General features: G+C 51.9%; 1 protein-coding gene across 1 annotated transcript in view; it reads left to right on the top strand.

Moving 5' to 3' along the window:
• The window catches only part of ZNF831 (zinc finger protein 831), a 111,992-nt gene that overhangs the window by 18,546 nt on the left and 76,933 nt on the right, over positions 1–16,513 (top strand). Inside the window, exon 2 of the mRNA XM_060033321.1 lies at positions 12,760–16,389. Coding sequence (XP_059889304.1) covers positions 12,796–16,389 — 3,594 coding nt within the window. The 5' untranslated portion in view covers positions 12,760–12,795. The remainder of the gene's footprint in view (positions 1–12,759; positions 16,390–16,513) is intronic.

Genomic DNA, 16,513 nt, shown 5'->3' with positions numbered 1-16,513 from the left:
ATAGAATTTGCAGTTGACAGGTCTTTTCTTTAAGCCCTTGAAAAATGTTGTGCTACTTCTTTCTGGTCCCAAGTTTTGGATGGGAAACCTGCTGGCATTAGGATTTGTTTTTCCTATAGGAAGGGTGTCTTTTCTCTTTCACTGCTTTGAAGAATTTTTTCTTTGTCTTAAGAGTTCAGAAGTTTGACTATGATGTGTTTTGGTGAGGATTTCTTTGGGTTTATCCTATTTGGGGTTCACTAGTGTACTGATTCCATGGGTTTATGTCTTTTGCCAAATTTTTCAGCCATGTTTTTTTGAGTATTGTTTTATCGCAGTCCTTTTTCTCCTCTCCTTCCAGGACCCAGATGATGTGAATGTTATACCTTTTGTTAATCTCACAGGTCCCTGAGGCTCTGCTCATCTTTTTTCAGCCTACTTTCTCTCTGTTGTTCACACTGGGAAATTTCTATTGTTCTGTTTTCAAGTTCATGGGTTCTTTTTCCTGTCCCTTCCATCCTGCTGTTGAGTGCATCCACTGAGTTTTTAGAATTTTGGTTGTAGTGTTTTCATTTCTAAAATTTCCATTTGGTTCTTTTACTTTTGATTTCTTCGCTGAGACTATTTTTATTTGTTTCAAGCATATTTGTAAGTATTCATGGAGACAATTTTATGACGGCTGCTCTAAAATCTTGGTCAGATGATCCCAACACCTCTTGCATCTTGGTGTTGGTATCTATGAATTATCTTTTTTCATTCAGTTTGACATCTTCCTGGTGTGAGAAGTGAGTTGTTTGTTCTTCTTTTTTTTTTTTGGCCGTGCTGCAAGATCTTAGTTCCCCGACCAGGGATTGAACCCACGCCCCCTGCAGTGGAAGCTCGGAGTCTTAACCACTGGATCGCCAGGGAAGTCCCAAGTGAGGTTTTTTTTTTTTTTTTTTTTTTTTGCGGTATGCGGGCCTCTCACTGCTGTGGCCTCTCCCGTTGCGGAGCACAGGCTCCAGACGCGCAGGCTCAGCGGCCATGGCTCACGGGCCCAGCCGCTCCACGGCATGTGGGATCTTCTGGGACCGGGGCACAAACCCGCGTCCCCTGCATCGGCAGGCGGACTCTCAACCACTGCGCCACCAGGGAAGCCCCCCAAGTGAGTTTTGATTGAAACTTGAACACTTTGGTTACTATGTTATGAGAGTCTGGATGGATTAAACCTTCTGTTTGTGTTGGCTTCCTTTGACGCTGCTCAGCAGGGGCATAGGGTGGATGGAAGTCCAGGTTGCCCACTCAGCCATCACTGGTGTCTCCAGGGGAAATAGGAGGCCTGGTTTTTGCTCCCCACGTGGCTTACACTGACCCCGTGGACAGGAGTGGCCTCACTGCTGCTGAGGGGCGGTGAACATGCTGGCGCTCCCTGCAGCCTCATCAGACACCACCCAGCATGGAGGGAAGTGAATAAATAAACTGCGGCGCGCACGCGCGCGCACACACACACACACGCACGCACACACACGCGCACACACACACACACACACTCGGGAATACTACTCAGCAACCAAAGGAATGAACTACTGAAGCAGGCAACAAATTGATTACCCCCTCCCCACCCCCATGTCTTCAAGATGGCATCTGGCGGTCCACTGGGTCCTCTCGGGGGCTCTCGTTACAGAGCTATTCCTCCTTCTGGGTGTCCCTTCCCAGCACTCTGCGAGCTCCAAGCCAGACCCCACAGGCCACTGGAGGACCTGTCGGGGTTCAGGACAGCTCAGCCCGAGGGGGTCTCTCTGTGCAGGACCTGGCCTTGCTCCAGCCATCTCCTTACAGCGCTTCAAGGTGGATGTGGGGGACAGTCTTGGTGTTGCCCTGACTTACACCTTCTCCTTTCTCGGTTGAAACCTGACCTTCCTGTTTGCCTTCCTCCTCTGGCGGGTCCCCTCATCATCATCTCTCAAGACTATGAAAATAGCAGCATTTTCTTTCATTTCCTCTATTAGTGTCGTGTGGATGCTGTAACAAAGTCCCACAAACTGGGAGGCTAAAACAACAGAAATGGACTCCCTCACATTTTTGGAGGCTCTAAGTCCCAAATCACAGTGTAGGCAGAGCTATGCTCCTCTGAAGGCTCCAGGGAAGGATGCTTCCTGCATTCTCCAGCTTCTGTGGCTCCAGGTGTTCCTTGGCTTGTGGCCGCATCCCTCCAATCTCAGCCTCCGTGGTCACATGGGTCTTTGCATGGCCGTCTCTCTTGTACGTCTGTGTCCTCTCTCTTCTTATAAGGACATTGGTCGTTGGATTTAAAACCCACCCTAAATCTGGTATGATCTCTTCTTGAGATCCTTAATTTAATGACCTCTGCAAAGACCCTAACTGCAAATAAGGTCACATTCACAGGGAGTAGGGATTAGGACATAGACCTATGCTTTTGTGGGACACGATTCAACCCACTACACTTCCCTTACATCACAGCCTCCTTCCACCTCTGAGCAGCTACTCCTGTAGCTCTGCTGTGGCCCTGTTACGAGGGGGCATCTACTCTGTTGTGCAGGAGAAGTCCCGACACACGTCTTGCCTTGGAGCCTGAAGCCTTAAGCAAAGAGAGAAGGCGATTTTGAGAAACGTTTCACTCTCAACAATAATATCTGCTCTCAAGATTTCGGTCTGCCCGGAAGTCCTACTTTGCACGCTGGCAGCTGAATCTTCCCTTGTTCTTTGTGTCTCTCTTCCTTCTTTAGGAAGGGATATACCTCCCCGACAACTTGACCCTGAGCATCTCTCTCCAGCTCTCAGCGCCTGCTTCCCCTTGTTGGAACAGTAACAGCGCCTATGTGAAGGGGTCGCTGTGTGGGTTAGATGACTTGTGTATGTTGAGCCTTCGGCATGGTGACCCATGGCACGTGGTAGGCATTATGTGCGGCTCGGCCACGTCTGCTCTGAACCTGTAAAAATTCTCGGTTTCTCTTCGGGCAGATAATTGCCTCGGGCTGACCAAGGTGAAACTGATTAACTTAGAAAAGGAAAAAAGGGAAGCATATGAACACTTTTCAGGTGCTGTGACAAGTGCTTGTAGATGGTGTCCGTTTAATCCTCCTTGATCCCACCCCTCACCCCCACTTTACAAATGAGAATCTGAAGTTAAAAGAACTTGCAGAAGCCACACGGGGGTAAGTGGTCAAACTGGAAGGTGAACCTGGAGGGGGTTTCCGTCTTCAACCGAGGCGTCCCCAGCCCCAGGGACAGCAGATCAGAGGCATAGCCCCCCCTGCCTCCCACCTGCCAGAGCTGCCCTGACTTCAGCCTCTTCCCTCCAAACATCCTAAACCTATCGACCGTCTACAGGGAAATCCCGTAATTTGTGTGTGAAAGTTAGGCCATCGCCCGGGATGCTCTTCTGCATTCACTCGCGCAAGCCTTCTGCATGGCGTGTTTTTGTTTGTAAACTCTGGCCTGTTCCCTTATCTCACTTGGTTCAAGCAAATCAAGCGGAATGAATTTGGGTGAAGTAGTGGTGGGGACCAATGTGTGTTTGGGCCTGTCAGGTCCTGGGGCTGCTTTCAGGGAGGTGATGCCCCGAACTAGGTAGTCCCCCTCTCAGGGACCCTTCCAGACCCTTGAGAATCCGACAGAAGTCAGAGATGCTCTCGCTTTCTGGGAAAATTCACCCATGCACGTAATTTAAGTTGTAGTTTCACTTTGCAGCCTGGCAGGCCTGATGCACATGCGAGTGGGATGCACAAGTGGGGCGAGTATAATGGGGGGGGCGTGAGGGCTGGCGGGGGGGAGGGCGGCGGTGTTACCCCAGGGACCGGGGACGGTGGGAACCATAACTGGGACTGGGGCATGTCGCCTGGCAAAAATGTGGCCTTGAGTAGAGGGACAGAGCAGCCTTGGAACCAGCCCTGGCCTGACTCTCTTCCCTCCTCACTCTGACCTGTGGGTGTAGACACCACAGGACAGGAGGCTACACCCTGGGGACGCAGGGCAGAGGGAGGAAGATGGGGTCTGTCTGGAGGGTCTAGCCTGAAGGTATCTCAGGTCAAGATCTTCAATTAGAGGCATGTTTCCCCAAAGTATGGGACCACACCGCTCAGCTGTGCTAGTTTGTATGACAGATACACAGCTTAAAAGATTAATCATTATACATTTATTTTCATCATTCTTAGAAAAAATTGGAATCTCCCTTTTTTTTGGTAATGACACAGCCCTCCTCTCGTTTCCCCTCCAGTTAATACAAGTATTTATTTGTTGGGTTTTTTCTTTTAACTGAGAGGCAACACATGGCATTTGGTATATACTTTGCACTTCTTGGCCAGTGAGAGTAAACGTCTTTTCACATATGTCTTTTTTTAAAAAAAAAGTTAATTGTTTTGATTTTTTTAATTTTAAAGATTAACAGACAATTTTTAGAGTGGTTTAGGTTTATAGAGAACTGAGGGGAGAGTACAGAGAGTTCCCATATACCACTTACCTACACCCCTCATACAGTCTCCTCTGTTATTAATATCTTACATTTAGTGTGGCACTTTTTTTTAAATTGAAGTATAATTGTTTTACAATATTGTGTGAGTTTTAGGTGTACAGCAAAGTGATTCATAGATATATACATATATTATTTTCCATTACAGGTTGTTACAAGATATTGAAAACATTTCCCTGTGCTCTACAGTAGGTCCTTGTTGATTATCTATTTTGTATATAGTACTTTGTATCTGTTAATCCTAAACTCCTAATTTATCCCTCCCCCACCTCCTTTCCCCTTTGGTAACCATAAGTTTGTTTTCTGTGTCTGTGAGTCTTTTTGTTTTGTATATAGATTCATGTGTATTCTTTTTTAGAGTCCACATATAGGTGATATCATATGGTATTTGTCTCTCTCTTTCTGACTTACTTCACTTAATATGATAATCTTTAGGTCCATCCATGTTGCTGCAAATGGCATTATTTCGTTCCTTTTTTATGGCTAAGCAATATTCCATTGTATATATGTGCCACATCTTCCTTATCCATTCATCTGTTGGTGGACATTTAGGTTGCTTCCATGTCTTGGCTATTGTAAATAATGCTGCTATTAACATTGGGGTGCATGTATCTTTTCGAATTAGAGCTTTTGTCTTTCCTGGATATATGCCCAGGAATGGGATTGCTGGATCACATGGTAACTGTGTTTTTAGTTTTTTAAGGAACCTCCACACTGTTTTCCATAGTGGTTGCACCAATATACATTCCTACCAACAGTGTAGGAGGGTTCCCTTTTCTTAGTGTGGTACTTTTGTTATAATTGATGAGCCCTGGAAACTACTGCTCTTTCTGTTTCCATAGTTTTGGCTTTTCCAGAACGTTATATAGTTGGAATCATACAGTATGCAGTCTTTTCAGATTGGCTTCTTTCACTTAATAATATGCATTTAAGTGTCTTCCATGTTTTTTCATGACTTGATAGCCCAAGTCTTTTAAGTCATTAAAATTAAATTTTAATTAAACTCATTTCTTTTTAATGCACTGTCTGGATGCACCATGTTTTTCCACTGTCTGGATGCACCATGTTTTTTTAAAATTTTTTATAAATTTATTTATTCATTTATTTATTTTTGGCTGCTTTGGGTCTTTGTTGCTGAGCGCAGGCTTTCTCTAGTTGCGGCGAGCAGGGGCTACTCTTCGTTGTGGTGCACAGGCTCAGTAGTTGTGGCACACGGGCTCAGTAGTTGTGGAGCACGGGCTCAGTAGTTGTGGCACGCAGGCTCAGTAGTTGTGGTTCGCAGGCTCAGTAGTTGTGGCACATGAGCTTAGTTGCTCCACGGCATGTAGGATCTTCCCAGACCAGGGCTAGAACCTGTGTCCCCTGCACTGGCAGATGGATTCCCTACCACTGCGCCACCAGGGAAGTTCACCATGGTTTATTTATTCACCCATCTACTGAAGGACATCTTGGCTGCTTCTAAGTTTTAACAATTATGAATAAAGCTGATATAAACAGGTTTGCAGGCTTTTGTATGAAAATAAGTTTTTGGATAATTGGGTAATGATATAGCCCCCCCTTTTTAATTTTTAAAAATTGTAAAATATGCATAACATAAAATTGATCATTTCAACCTTTTTTTTTTTTTTTTTTTTTGCGGTACGCGGGCCTCTCACTATTGTGGCCTCTCCCGTGGCGGAGCACAGGCTCCGGACGCGCAGGCTCAGTGGCCACGGCTCACGGGCCCAGCCACAACGTGGCATGTGGGGTCTTCCCAGACCGGGGCACGAACCCGCGTCCCCTGCATCGGCAGGCGGACTCGCAACCACTGTGCCACCAGGGAAGCCCCATTTCAACCCTTTTTAAGTGCAGTTCAGTGGCGCTAAGTACACTCACATCCTTATGCACATAGTTCCCTTTCAACGTAATGCTAGGCCAGGTACCCAGGGGTGGGGAGGAAGCAAGTGGCCCCGCATGCGGCACGGCGGCTGACAGGCGCGCAGGACAGACTGAAGTTTGGGAAACTTGCAACTGGAACAACAGTCTCAGCAACCACGTTCTTTCTGGAAAGTTCGATCTGCTGAATACGTTTAATCCATTCTCCATAGTCTTCTCTCTCAGGGCCCAAAACACGAGTTTTTAAAACTTATTTGTGGCATTCCCATGTTCTCTTTTTGCCCAGGCCCCCTCGTGGGTTGCTTTGAAGAAAGGGGGCTTTGGAAATAGTCACTTTCCCTCCCCATGGGGTGGCACACTCTCTCAGAAGAACATAGTTTTGGGGGGGTGTCGGGGAGTGGGGAGCCCACGCGTGGCAGAGGGAGGAAGTGAGGGGTCCGACGGGCTATCTGCAGGGTGGACCCTCGGGATGGCGACCGGGCGCGGGGACAGCGCTTGGCAGTGGGTCTCGCCGAGCAGGTGGTCCTCCCAGAGGCTTCCCTGGTGCGCCCGCCCTCACTTTCCCCCCTGCTCGATGGGGATGAGACAACTTGCCACCTCCCTGGTTCAGAGTGAGAATCATCAGTGGCAGCCCTTTGAGGTTTTCCCAGGAAAAGTGCCGTATCCCCCAGGAAGGTGCTGGTGGGCTTGCAGCCTCCCAGTCAGCGATCAGCTGCTGCTAAAAGGCATCGATTTTGCTGGGATCACGGAACAGGCTGCAGAGAGAGCAAAATAATCATCGTGGCAGGTGTGTCAGAAATGTAACGCTCTTTTTCTGGAATTTCTATTTTGAAGCCCCCGCTCCTCCCACCCCGAGGCAGTCAGTTCTGGGCTTCTTTTCTCTCTCCCCTGAGGATGGGCTTATTTCGGGGTACAGGTGGTGCTCAGCCCCCAGTTCCCCAAGCTCCACGCTGAGTCACCCCTCCTGCAGCATTACCCTTGGTGTGACCCATTTTCTCAGTCACGCTCAGCCCCCTCTTGGGTGCTCTGGGATTCATCCTGAGCTGCACCGGCTCTGGGCACAGAACCCTGGGGGCTTCCTCCCTCCCTCCCGCCTGGACTCGGGCTTAGGGATGTTGCTATTCTGTCCGGGGGGCGGGGTCTCTCCCGAGTGCCCCGAGGAATGGGGGTCCCAGGTCTTCTCTCTACCCAAGTCCCCTCTGAAGCCAAAGCTGGAAGGTCTCGTCGCCCCCCTCCGACTTTCTTCCCTCCCACCTCCTCCCAACCCGAGGATGGGGAAAACTGGCTGGTCTTCCTCAGATTCCCCTTAGGGTTTAGGCTTTGGAATTCACAAGTCTTTACTCAGTTTCTGCCACAGCAAGTTCAGTGGAGGCCCCGCCCATCAATCCCCCTCTGCATTTTACCATTTTGGAACAAGCTGCAGGCAGCATTGCTGGGCATGAGAATTTCTGGGGCCACAGAGCCCGCTGGGTGTGTCCCTTTGACCAGCTGGACATGCCAGCACACCATTGCTCCCTCAGTCCCCTGTGGGGTAACGTGTTCTATGTGATCTCTTGGTCCCCAGACGAGTTTGGTAAGCTCCAGCTGCCATCGGTGGGGACTGGCTTGATGACACACTCTTTAAAGCGTCCTTCACCCCAGCTTTCCCACTCCCCTGCTAGCATTGCCTGAGATCACCTCCCAACTAGAATCCTTATAATGACCTTCTTTCTTGGGAATTGCACCTGTGAACGGCATCCTTTCCTGGAGGCACTGAAGGGAGCCAGCTGCATTGACTGATGGGGAAAAGACAAGGGGTAGGAGGGAAGGTGGGGTGGGGAGGATTCGCTAGTTAATAGTTCAAAATATTATGGCGTATCACTGGAAACTCAACTGAGCCAAGCACTTCCTCCGTGCCTGACGCCACCCTCGGTGTTTTCTCACACGTTATTTCATCTGATCCTTCCAGGAGCTGTGCCCAAGTGACCTGGGAGCTGGGTCTCGGGGGTGTCCACCAGCAAGCCTGGTGAGCAGGGACAGGAAGGCGGGTCTGATGGTTCCCCTGGGAAGCATCTCGAACTTTCTCAGCTTGAGGGAAGCCTTGTCTTCCATTCACATCAGTGCTTAGGAATTCTAATAGCTCCTACCCATCTCTAGGGATTTCTGTCTGTCAATCTTTCCTTAAAAAATTATAAGGTCTCAAATCTGTGAGATCTCTAATGTGGACAGGTTTATGAGGAATAGAGAATGGGAATGATGGTCTTGGGATAAAAAAGAAAAAAAGGACTGACTGTAGCATTTGCCAATTTCTGTGGTGTAAATAGTCCCACCACGGCCAATCGCAAGCTATGAACGTGACGTTACTGGACCTAAAATTGGCAGGAGGTGGAGATGTGGAGTGCCACTCTGTTACATAGTATTTCCACCATCCCGACGCAATCCACGTGAGTAACGTCCAGAGCATTGATCATGCTGAGATGTAATAAAATAATTAGTAAGTGATGAGCTTGGTGAGTTCCTTTTCTACTACTGACATAAAATTCACATAACATGAAAGTCACCGTTTTAACTATTTTAAAGCGTACAATTCTGTGGCATTTAGTACATTACAATGTTGTGCAACTACTGACTGCATGTGGTTCCAGAACATTTTCATCACTTCCTTTCGTAAAGGAAGCTCTATTCCCAGTTAGGCATGCACGCCTCCCTCTCCCTCTCCACCCCTGGCAACCACTGTCATCTGTTTTCTGTGTGTATGAATTTTCCTCTCCTGGGTTTTTCATGTGAAAGGAATCATACAGTGTGCCCTTCTGAGACTGGCTTCTTTCACTCAGCATCATGTTTCCAAGGCCAAGGCTCGTCCATGATGTAGCCTGTACAAATACGTCATTCCTTTTTATGCTAAATAACATCTCATTGTACAGATAGACTGCAATTTGTTTATCCATTCATCAGTTGATGGACATCTGGGTTGTTTCCATCTTTTGGCTCTGTTGCATTGTGCAGTTATCAACATTTATGTACACGTTTTTATTTGAATACCTATTTTCAATTCTTTTGGGTATATACATAGATGCAGAATTTCTGGGTCATGTGGTAGTTCTGTGTTTAACTTTTTCAGGAACAGCCAAACTGTTTTCCACAGTGGCTGCATCATTTTACATTCTCACTAGCAGTGGTTAAGTGTTCAAATTTCTCCATATCCTTACCAATATTGGTTATTTTCAGTTTATTATTAATATGCTAGTTGATGTGAAGTCATACTGTGGTTTTGATTTACATTTCCTAATGACTAATAATACTGAACATCTTTACATGTGTTTTTGGCCTTTGTATATCTGCCTTGGAGAAATGTCTATTCAAGTCCTTTGCTCATTTTTAAATTGAGTTGCTTGTCTCTTTGTTATTGAGTTAGAAGCGTTCTTTATATATTCTGGATTTATCATGTATACAATTTGCAAATATTTTCTCCCATTTTGTGAGTTGTCTTTTCCCTTTCTTGATAGTGTACTTTGATGCACAAAAGTTATTTTTTATTTTGAAGAAGTCCAATTTATCTTTTTCTTTTAATTGATTTTGCTTTTGGTGTCATATCTAAGAATCCAATGTCAAATCCAAGGTCATGATTTACCCCGATGTTTTCTTCTAAGAGTTTTGTAGTTTTAGCTCTTACATTTAGGTTTTTGATCAATTTTGAGTCAATTTTGGTATGTGGTGTGAGGTAGGGATTCAACTTCATTCTTTTGCATGTGAATATTCAGTTGTAGTAACTTTGTTTTTAATATAATTTATCGAATTGTAAGTCTATATAATTTAACTTTTAATTATGGCCACATTTAACAACTAAAATAACAAGCAAAATTTCTGAAAAGTTAACAATCAGCTCTTGTGAGCCAGTGTGAGCTGGTATGAGCTGCCATGACTTCTACCTTTCCCTGATTGAACAGTCTTGCTGCTAAGGCTGGAATTTGGATTTGTTTTTCTTGAGGAGCTAAGCTGGGGATTGGTTGAAGTGGAACTCAACCAATGGAGCTCCTGGGAGATGGGCACCTGAGGGTGTAGGGTCTGGAGGCCCCCCAATTCTGTAGCCATGGGCCTGTTTACATTTTCTCATTGCATCTGGCTTTCCCTCCCACAGTTGGAAGAGCATGGCTGGGTCTCTCTTGCTCCCTCGCCTAGCATTTGCCCAGCTGTTACCCCTGGCTGAGAGGGAACCAGCTGTGTCTCTGTTGGGTTTGGAGGGGCTCTGGAAGCCCCACCTTTGAGCAGAGACCCAAGCCTGATCTTGAAGCTAAAGAAGTGCTTTTTTCCTGCTGGGGTGGCCAGATAAAATACAGGATGCCCAGTTACATTTTTTTAAATTTTATTTATTTATTTATTTATGGCTGCATTGGGTCTTCGTTGCTGCACGTGGGCTTTCTCTAGTTGTGGCAACTGGGGGCTACTCTTCATTGCTTTGCATGGGTTTCTCATTGCAGCAGCTTCTCTTGTTGCAGAGCACAGGCTCTAGGTGCACGGGCCTCAGTAGTTGTAGCATGCGGGCTCAGTAGTTGTGGCTCGTGGGCTCTAGAGCACAGGCTCAGTAGTTGCGGCTCGTGGGCTCTAGAGCACAGGCTCAGTAGTTGTGGTGCACGGGCTTAGTTGCTCTGTGCATATGGGATCTTCCTGGACCAGGGATTGAACCTGTGTCCCCTGCATTGGCAGGCAGATTCTTAACCACTGTGCCACCAGGGAAGTCCCCTCAGTTACATTTTGATTCCAGGTAAATAATGCATAATTTTCTAGTGTAAGCAAGACCCATACAAGAATTGGGACATACATATACTAAAGAAGTATACAGGGCTTCCCTGGTGGCGCAGTGGTTGAGAGTCTGCCTGTTGATGCAGGGGACACGGGTTCGTGCCCCAGTCCGGGAAGATCCCACATGCCGCGGAGCGGCTGGGCCCGTGAGCCATGGCCGCTGAGCCTGCGCGTCTGGAGCCTGTGCTCCGCAACGGGAGAGGCCACAACAGTGAGAGGCCCGTGTATCGCTAAAAAAAAAAAAAAAAAAAAAAAAGTATGCATTGTTTATCTGAAATTCAAATTTATCTAGGAATCTTGTGTTTTCATTTGCTCAATCTAGTAAGTGTCCCCTCAGGTCAGTTTTCTTCCTTATTGTCCTAATCCAGTAGCGGAGACTCAGAACTCCAGAGTGGGAAGGGCCCTAGGGAGGTGCCCATTTTACAGACCTGGAAACTGAGTCCCATCTGAGGAAAGGGACTTGCCCCAGCTCATGGGATCACTGTGGACTTTGAGGACCTTGCCGAGCTACACGATTTTTCTTTTTCATGAAGTCAGCACATTTTCTGAGTGTCTCCTCTGCACAGGGCACTGTGCTGGGTGTTGGGAGACAATGGTGACAAGCCTGCCATGTACCCGTGTGCAGGGGAAGAATCAAGAATTCCCTTTGAGAAGCAGCCGCATAGCACAGGAGATCAGCTCGGTGCTTTGTGACCACCTAGAGGGGTGGGATAGGGAGGGTGGGAGGGAGGGAGATGCAAGAGGGAAGAGATATGGGAACATATGTATATGTATAACTGATTCACTTTGTTATAGAGCAGAAACTAACACACCATTGTAAAGCAATTATACTACAATAAAGATGTTAAAAAAAAAGATAACTTCCCCCTCCAAAAAAGGATTCCCTTTGAAATATTACTCAGCCATAAAAAGGAACGAAACTGAGTTATTTGTAGTGAGGTGGATGGACCTAGAGTCTGTCATGCAGAGTGAAGTAAGTCAGAAAGAAAAACAAATACTGTATGCTAACACATATATATGGAATCTAAAAAAAAAACGGTACTGATGAACTTAGTGGCAGGGCAGGAATAAAGACGCAGATGTAGAGAACGGACTTGAGGACACGGTTGGAGGGGGAAGGGGAAGCTGGGAAGAAGTGAGAGAGTGGCACTGACATATATACACTACCAAATGTAAAATGGATGGCTAGTGGGAAGCTGCTGCATAGCGCAGGGAGATCAGCTCAGTGTTTTGTGATGACCTAGAGGGGTGGGATAGGGAGGGTGGGAGGGAGGCTCAAGAGGGAGGGGATATGATGACATATGTAAACATAGAGCTGATTCACTTTGTTGTACAGCAAACATTGTAAAGCAATTATACTCCCATAAAGATGTAAAAAAAAAAAAAAAAGAGAATTCCCTTTGGGCATATTAAATGAGATAGGATTGAGACAGACCCAGGTCTGAACCTGCTTTGCCACATGTTAGCTGCATGACGAGTCACTTCCACTCTCTGAGCCTCAGTTTCCCCTTTCCTTATATGGGGATAGGGGTATTTTTCTTGGGGGATTGTTGTGGCTTCAGTGGAGGTGACGAAATGCCTGATGGGGGGTAGGGAAGAGTTTACTGTATGATGAGAGAAGAGAGTTACCCATAGTAAAGCTCGGTTGTTGCTCACAGGTTGCCCGGCATCCAGGGCCACCCAGACGATGTGGGATGGAGGTGCCGGAAGTCACCTGCCCTGCCTTGCCTGCCAGGGACCAGCCAGCTCCTGCTTCTGGCCCCCCAGGGGCCCCAGGTGGGCAGGCCTCGCCTCACCTGACCCTGGGCCCCATCATCCTGCCCCCAGAGCAGGGCCTGGCCCCCACCCTGTTCCTGAAGGCCTTGCCCATCCCACTGTACCACACAGTGCCTCCAGGGGGCCTCCAGCCACGTGCCCCCCTCGTGTCAGGCAGCGTGGACGGGGGCAGCGTGCCCTTCATTCTCAGCCCCCTGCTGCAGCCTGAAGGGCCCGGTCCCACCCAGGTGGGGAAGCCAGCGGCCCCAGCGCTCACCGTGAACTTCGTGGGTGCTCTGCCCATCCTGTCACCGGGCCTGGGGCCCATGCTGGGCAGCCCCTGCAAGGTGCGCAACGCCGGCAAGTACCTGTGCCCGCACTGTGGCCGGGACTGCCTGAAGCCCAGCGTTTTGGAGAAGCACATCCGCTCCCACACGGGTGAGAGGCCCTTCCCGTGCGCCACCTGCGGCATCGCCTTTAAGACCCAGAGCAACTTGTACAAGCACAGACGGACCCAGACACACCTCAACAACTCCAGGCTGTCCTTGGAGTCGGACGGCGGGGGAGGCAGCCTCCCGGAGGAGGGGGACAAGGCCGGAGTGCCTTCCGGGACCCACGGGGCACGATCAGAGAGACCCCTTTCTCCGGGTGCCCAGTCTGCTGGGCACTGCCTGCTGCCCAGGGCGCATCTGTCCCCGGTTGCCAAGAGCCTGGACCTGAAGATGGACACTGTTGCCTGTCCAGGGTCCACGTTCGATGTCAGGGAGGCCCCTGGAGACTCTGCCCCCGGGCTCCCACTGGCCAGCTCGCAGCCGAGGAGGAAGCTGCCGGAGCAGCGGTCCCCGACGGCCAGCAGGCCGGGCTCCGTGCTGCAGCAGCAGCAGGTGGAGAAGCCCGGGGATGCCAAGCCCTCGGAGGGTCGGCTGCGGAAGTGCGAGAGCACCGACTCGGGCTACCTGTCCCGCTCGGACAGCGCAGAGCAGCCACCGGCCGCCGGCAGCCCCCTGCACAGCCTGTCGGAGCACAGCGCCGAGTCCGAGGGCGAGGGAGGCCCGGGGCCCGGGCGCGCGGAGCGGGCGGCCGGCCTGGAGCTGGAAAAGAGGCGGCTGGAGGAGCGCATCGCCAGGCTTATCTCTCACAACCAGGCCGTGGTGGACGACCCCCAGCTGGCCCACGTGCGGCCCCGCAAGACGGTCCTGTCCAAGCAGGGCAGCATCGACCTGCCCATGCCCTACACCTACAAGGACTCCTTCCACTTCGACCTGCGGCCACCGGAGCCCAGGAGGACGCTTGCCGCCCTCCGCGCCGCGCGCTCCACCTGCGCGCCCCCAGACAGGGCGCGGCCCCTCTTCTTCCACTCGGTCCCCACGCAGCTCTCCACCGGCACCGAATGTGTGCCTGTCACCAGGAGCAACTCGCTGCCCTTCGTCGAGGGCACGGGGACGTGGCCGGAGCTGCCGGACCCCCGGGACGCCTGGTCCCGGAGGCAGAAGCCTCTGAGCCCCAGGCCTGCCCCCGCCCGATTGGCCGATGTCCCTGGCAGTCACCCCCGGGCCCTGGTCAGACAGGCTGCGGTGGAGGACCTGCAGTGTCCCCCGACGGGAGACGCCTCGGCCCCGGCGGAGGACCCGGATGGAAAGAGACCGGCTGCGGGGGAGGGACAGGCCGGCCAGGGCCAGGCGGCTGGTAAGCAACGCGGCCAGAGGAGGCTGAAGATGTTCTCCCAGGAGAAGTGGCAGGTGTACGGGAAGGACACGTTCAAGAGCATCTACCAGAAAACGAAAGCTGGCCACCACGGAGGCAAGAAGGCTAGGGAGGTCACAGCGGGCGGCGGGGTCGAGCTGGAGTGTCTTCTCCAGCAGGATGCAGGGGGTGGCGGGCGTGCAGCCCCCTCCCAGGATGGGAGGAGGCCCCCGGGCCCCGAGGACACTGCCGTGGAGGCCAGGCCAGCGCCTTGCGCAAGCCCACCGGCCTGTGAGGGCCTCTTGGTGACTGAGCCCCCCAAGCAGAGGGAGACAGTGGCCAGAGCCGGAGGCAGGGACCAGCCCCGTGTGAACAGGGCTGCCTCACGCCCTGCCCTCAGCTGCAGAGGACCCCTCTGCTTGGGCAGCAAGAGCCCTCTGCTTCCCCCAAACGGGAGGCTGGAGCTGGGGTGTCAGCCGCTCCCAGCACCCAGTCCTCCCAAAGGAGGTGACTTAGAGGCTCCCAGGCGGGGTCTGCCGGACCCCAAGCTGGAAGGTGGCACCCGGGGTGGCGGAGGGGACGCCAAGGAGACCTGTCAGCAGGCCCACGTGGTCCCGAGCCGGCCGGGTGGGAGCTCCGGGGAACCCCAGCCCACAGAGGTCAAGCTCCCCTCGGAGAGGAAGAAGCTGAAGGTGGAGGCGCTAAGCTGCCAGGAGCCCCCGGGAGCAGGAGGAGAGACCCCGGGGGGCCCCATGCACGCTGCCTCCCCGCCCCCTCAGAACCAGGACAGTGACCCCGGGGAAAAGCCAGGGGGGCTGCCTGGAGGCGGCGACTGCACAGCGAGGGGCAGGGCTGGGACCCTGAGGTGGGCAGGGCCTCGGGACACAGAGCCTCGGCTGCGTGCTACAGCTGCAGCCCCCGGGTGTCCCTCCCAGCTGGCCTTGCAGCCTCGGGCCCCCGGCGTCCTCGCTGCCCCAGTGGACATGGCCTTCCCCCCACAGTACCTCCTCAGGTTACCCCAGGGAGAGACCCGTCGCCCGTCGCCCATCCCCCAGAAGCCGGACCAAGGCCGGGGCCTTCTCTGCAGGAGAGGGGGACCTGAGGAACGGGCATCCTTTATGGAGTCAGGGCTGGAGGCCCCCCTGCTTCCCAGCCCAACCTCAGGCCAGGCCCCTGGTGGAGCAGACAGCTTCGGGGAGGACCCCAGCTGGTCCACGCCGTGTGACAGGAGAAAGGGGGTGCAGGGAGAGGAGAAAGGAGGCTTGGACACTGGCACCCCAGCAGCTGGGGTCCCCAGGGGGGCAGTCTCCTTCCCGTCCACGCCAACGTGTGACTCTTGGAGGAGTGGGACCCATGACACCCAACAAGCCTGCAGCAGCAGCACTTGGGCGCGAGCCAGGCCCTCTGGGGGCGTCCTCCATCCCTGGGAATCCACTGGGGAGCTGGGGGGGCCTCTCGAGAGTGCCCCGTGGGGCCCTTCTTCAGGGCCACTAGCGGGGCTCAGTGCCGGTTGCTCCCGCCAGCCCGGCCCCTCCCTCTCGGCCCTCCCACCCCCGGGCTGGCCTGAGTTGGCCTTGTGTGCGCCCGCGGAGACCCCCGGGAGCTGCAGGGCCCAGGGGCCTTTCCCCTCGCTGAGGGCTGAGCCCCGGCTCACATGGTGTTGCCTGAGCCGCAGCCTCCCTCTGCCGCTGGAGCAGAAGGAAAAGGACACTTCCGTGCACCTGGCGCTGCATTTCCCTGCTGGCAGTCTCCCGGGTGAGGGTCCTGACGCCCAGCCAGCGAGCAAGGCAGTGTCTGGAAGATGGACCAGGATAAGCCCTGGAGGAGGAGGGCAGACGCAGACACTGAAGGTAACACCCAGCTTTGTTCCAGGGCCCTGGGGGCTGAGGGAGGATGCTTGGCAGGCAGGACTTACAGCGATGGAGAGGAAGTATGAAGCCGTCCTGTGTAGCATCTGCTGTCCATTATAACACC

Source organism: Delphinus delphis, chromosome 15 (genome assembly GCF_949987515.2).
Source record: "Delphinus delphis chromosome 15, mDelDel1.2, whole genome shotgun sequence".
Lineage (NCBI taxonomy): Eukaryota > Metazoa > Chordata > Mammalia > Artiodactyla > Delphinidae > Delphinus > Delphinus delphis.
Note: the sequence above shows the minus strand (reverse complement) of the source record. Positions and strands in the feature narration are given on the sequence as shown.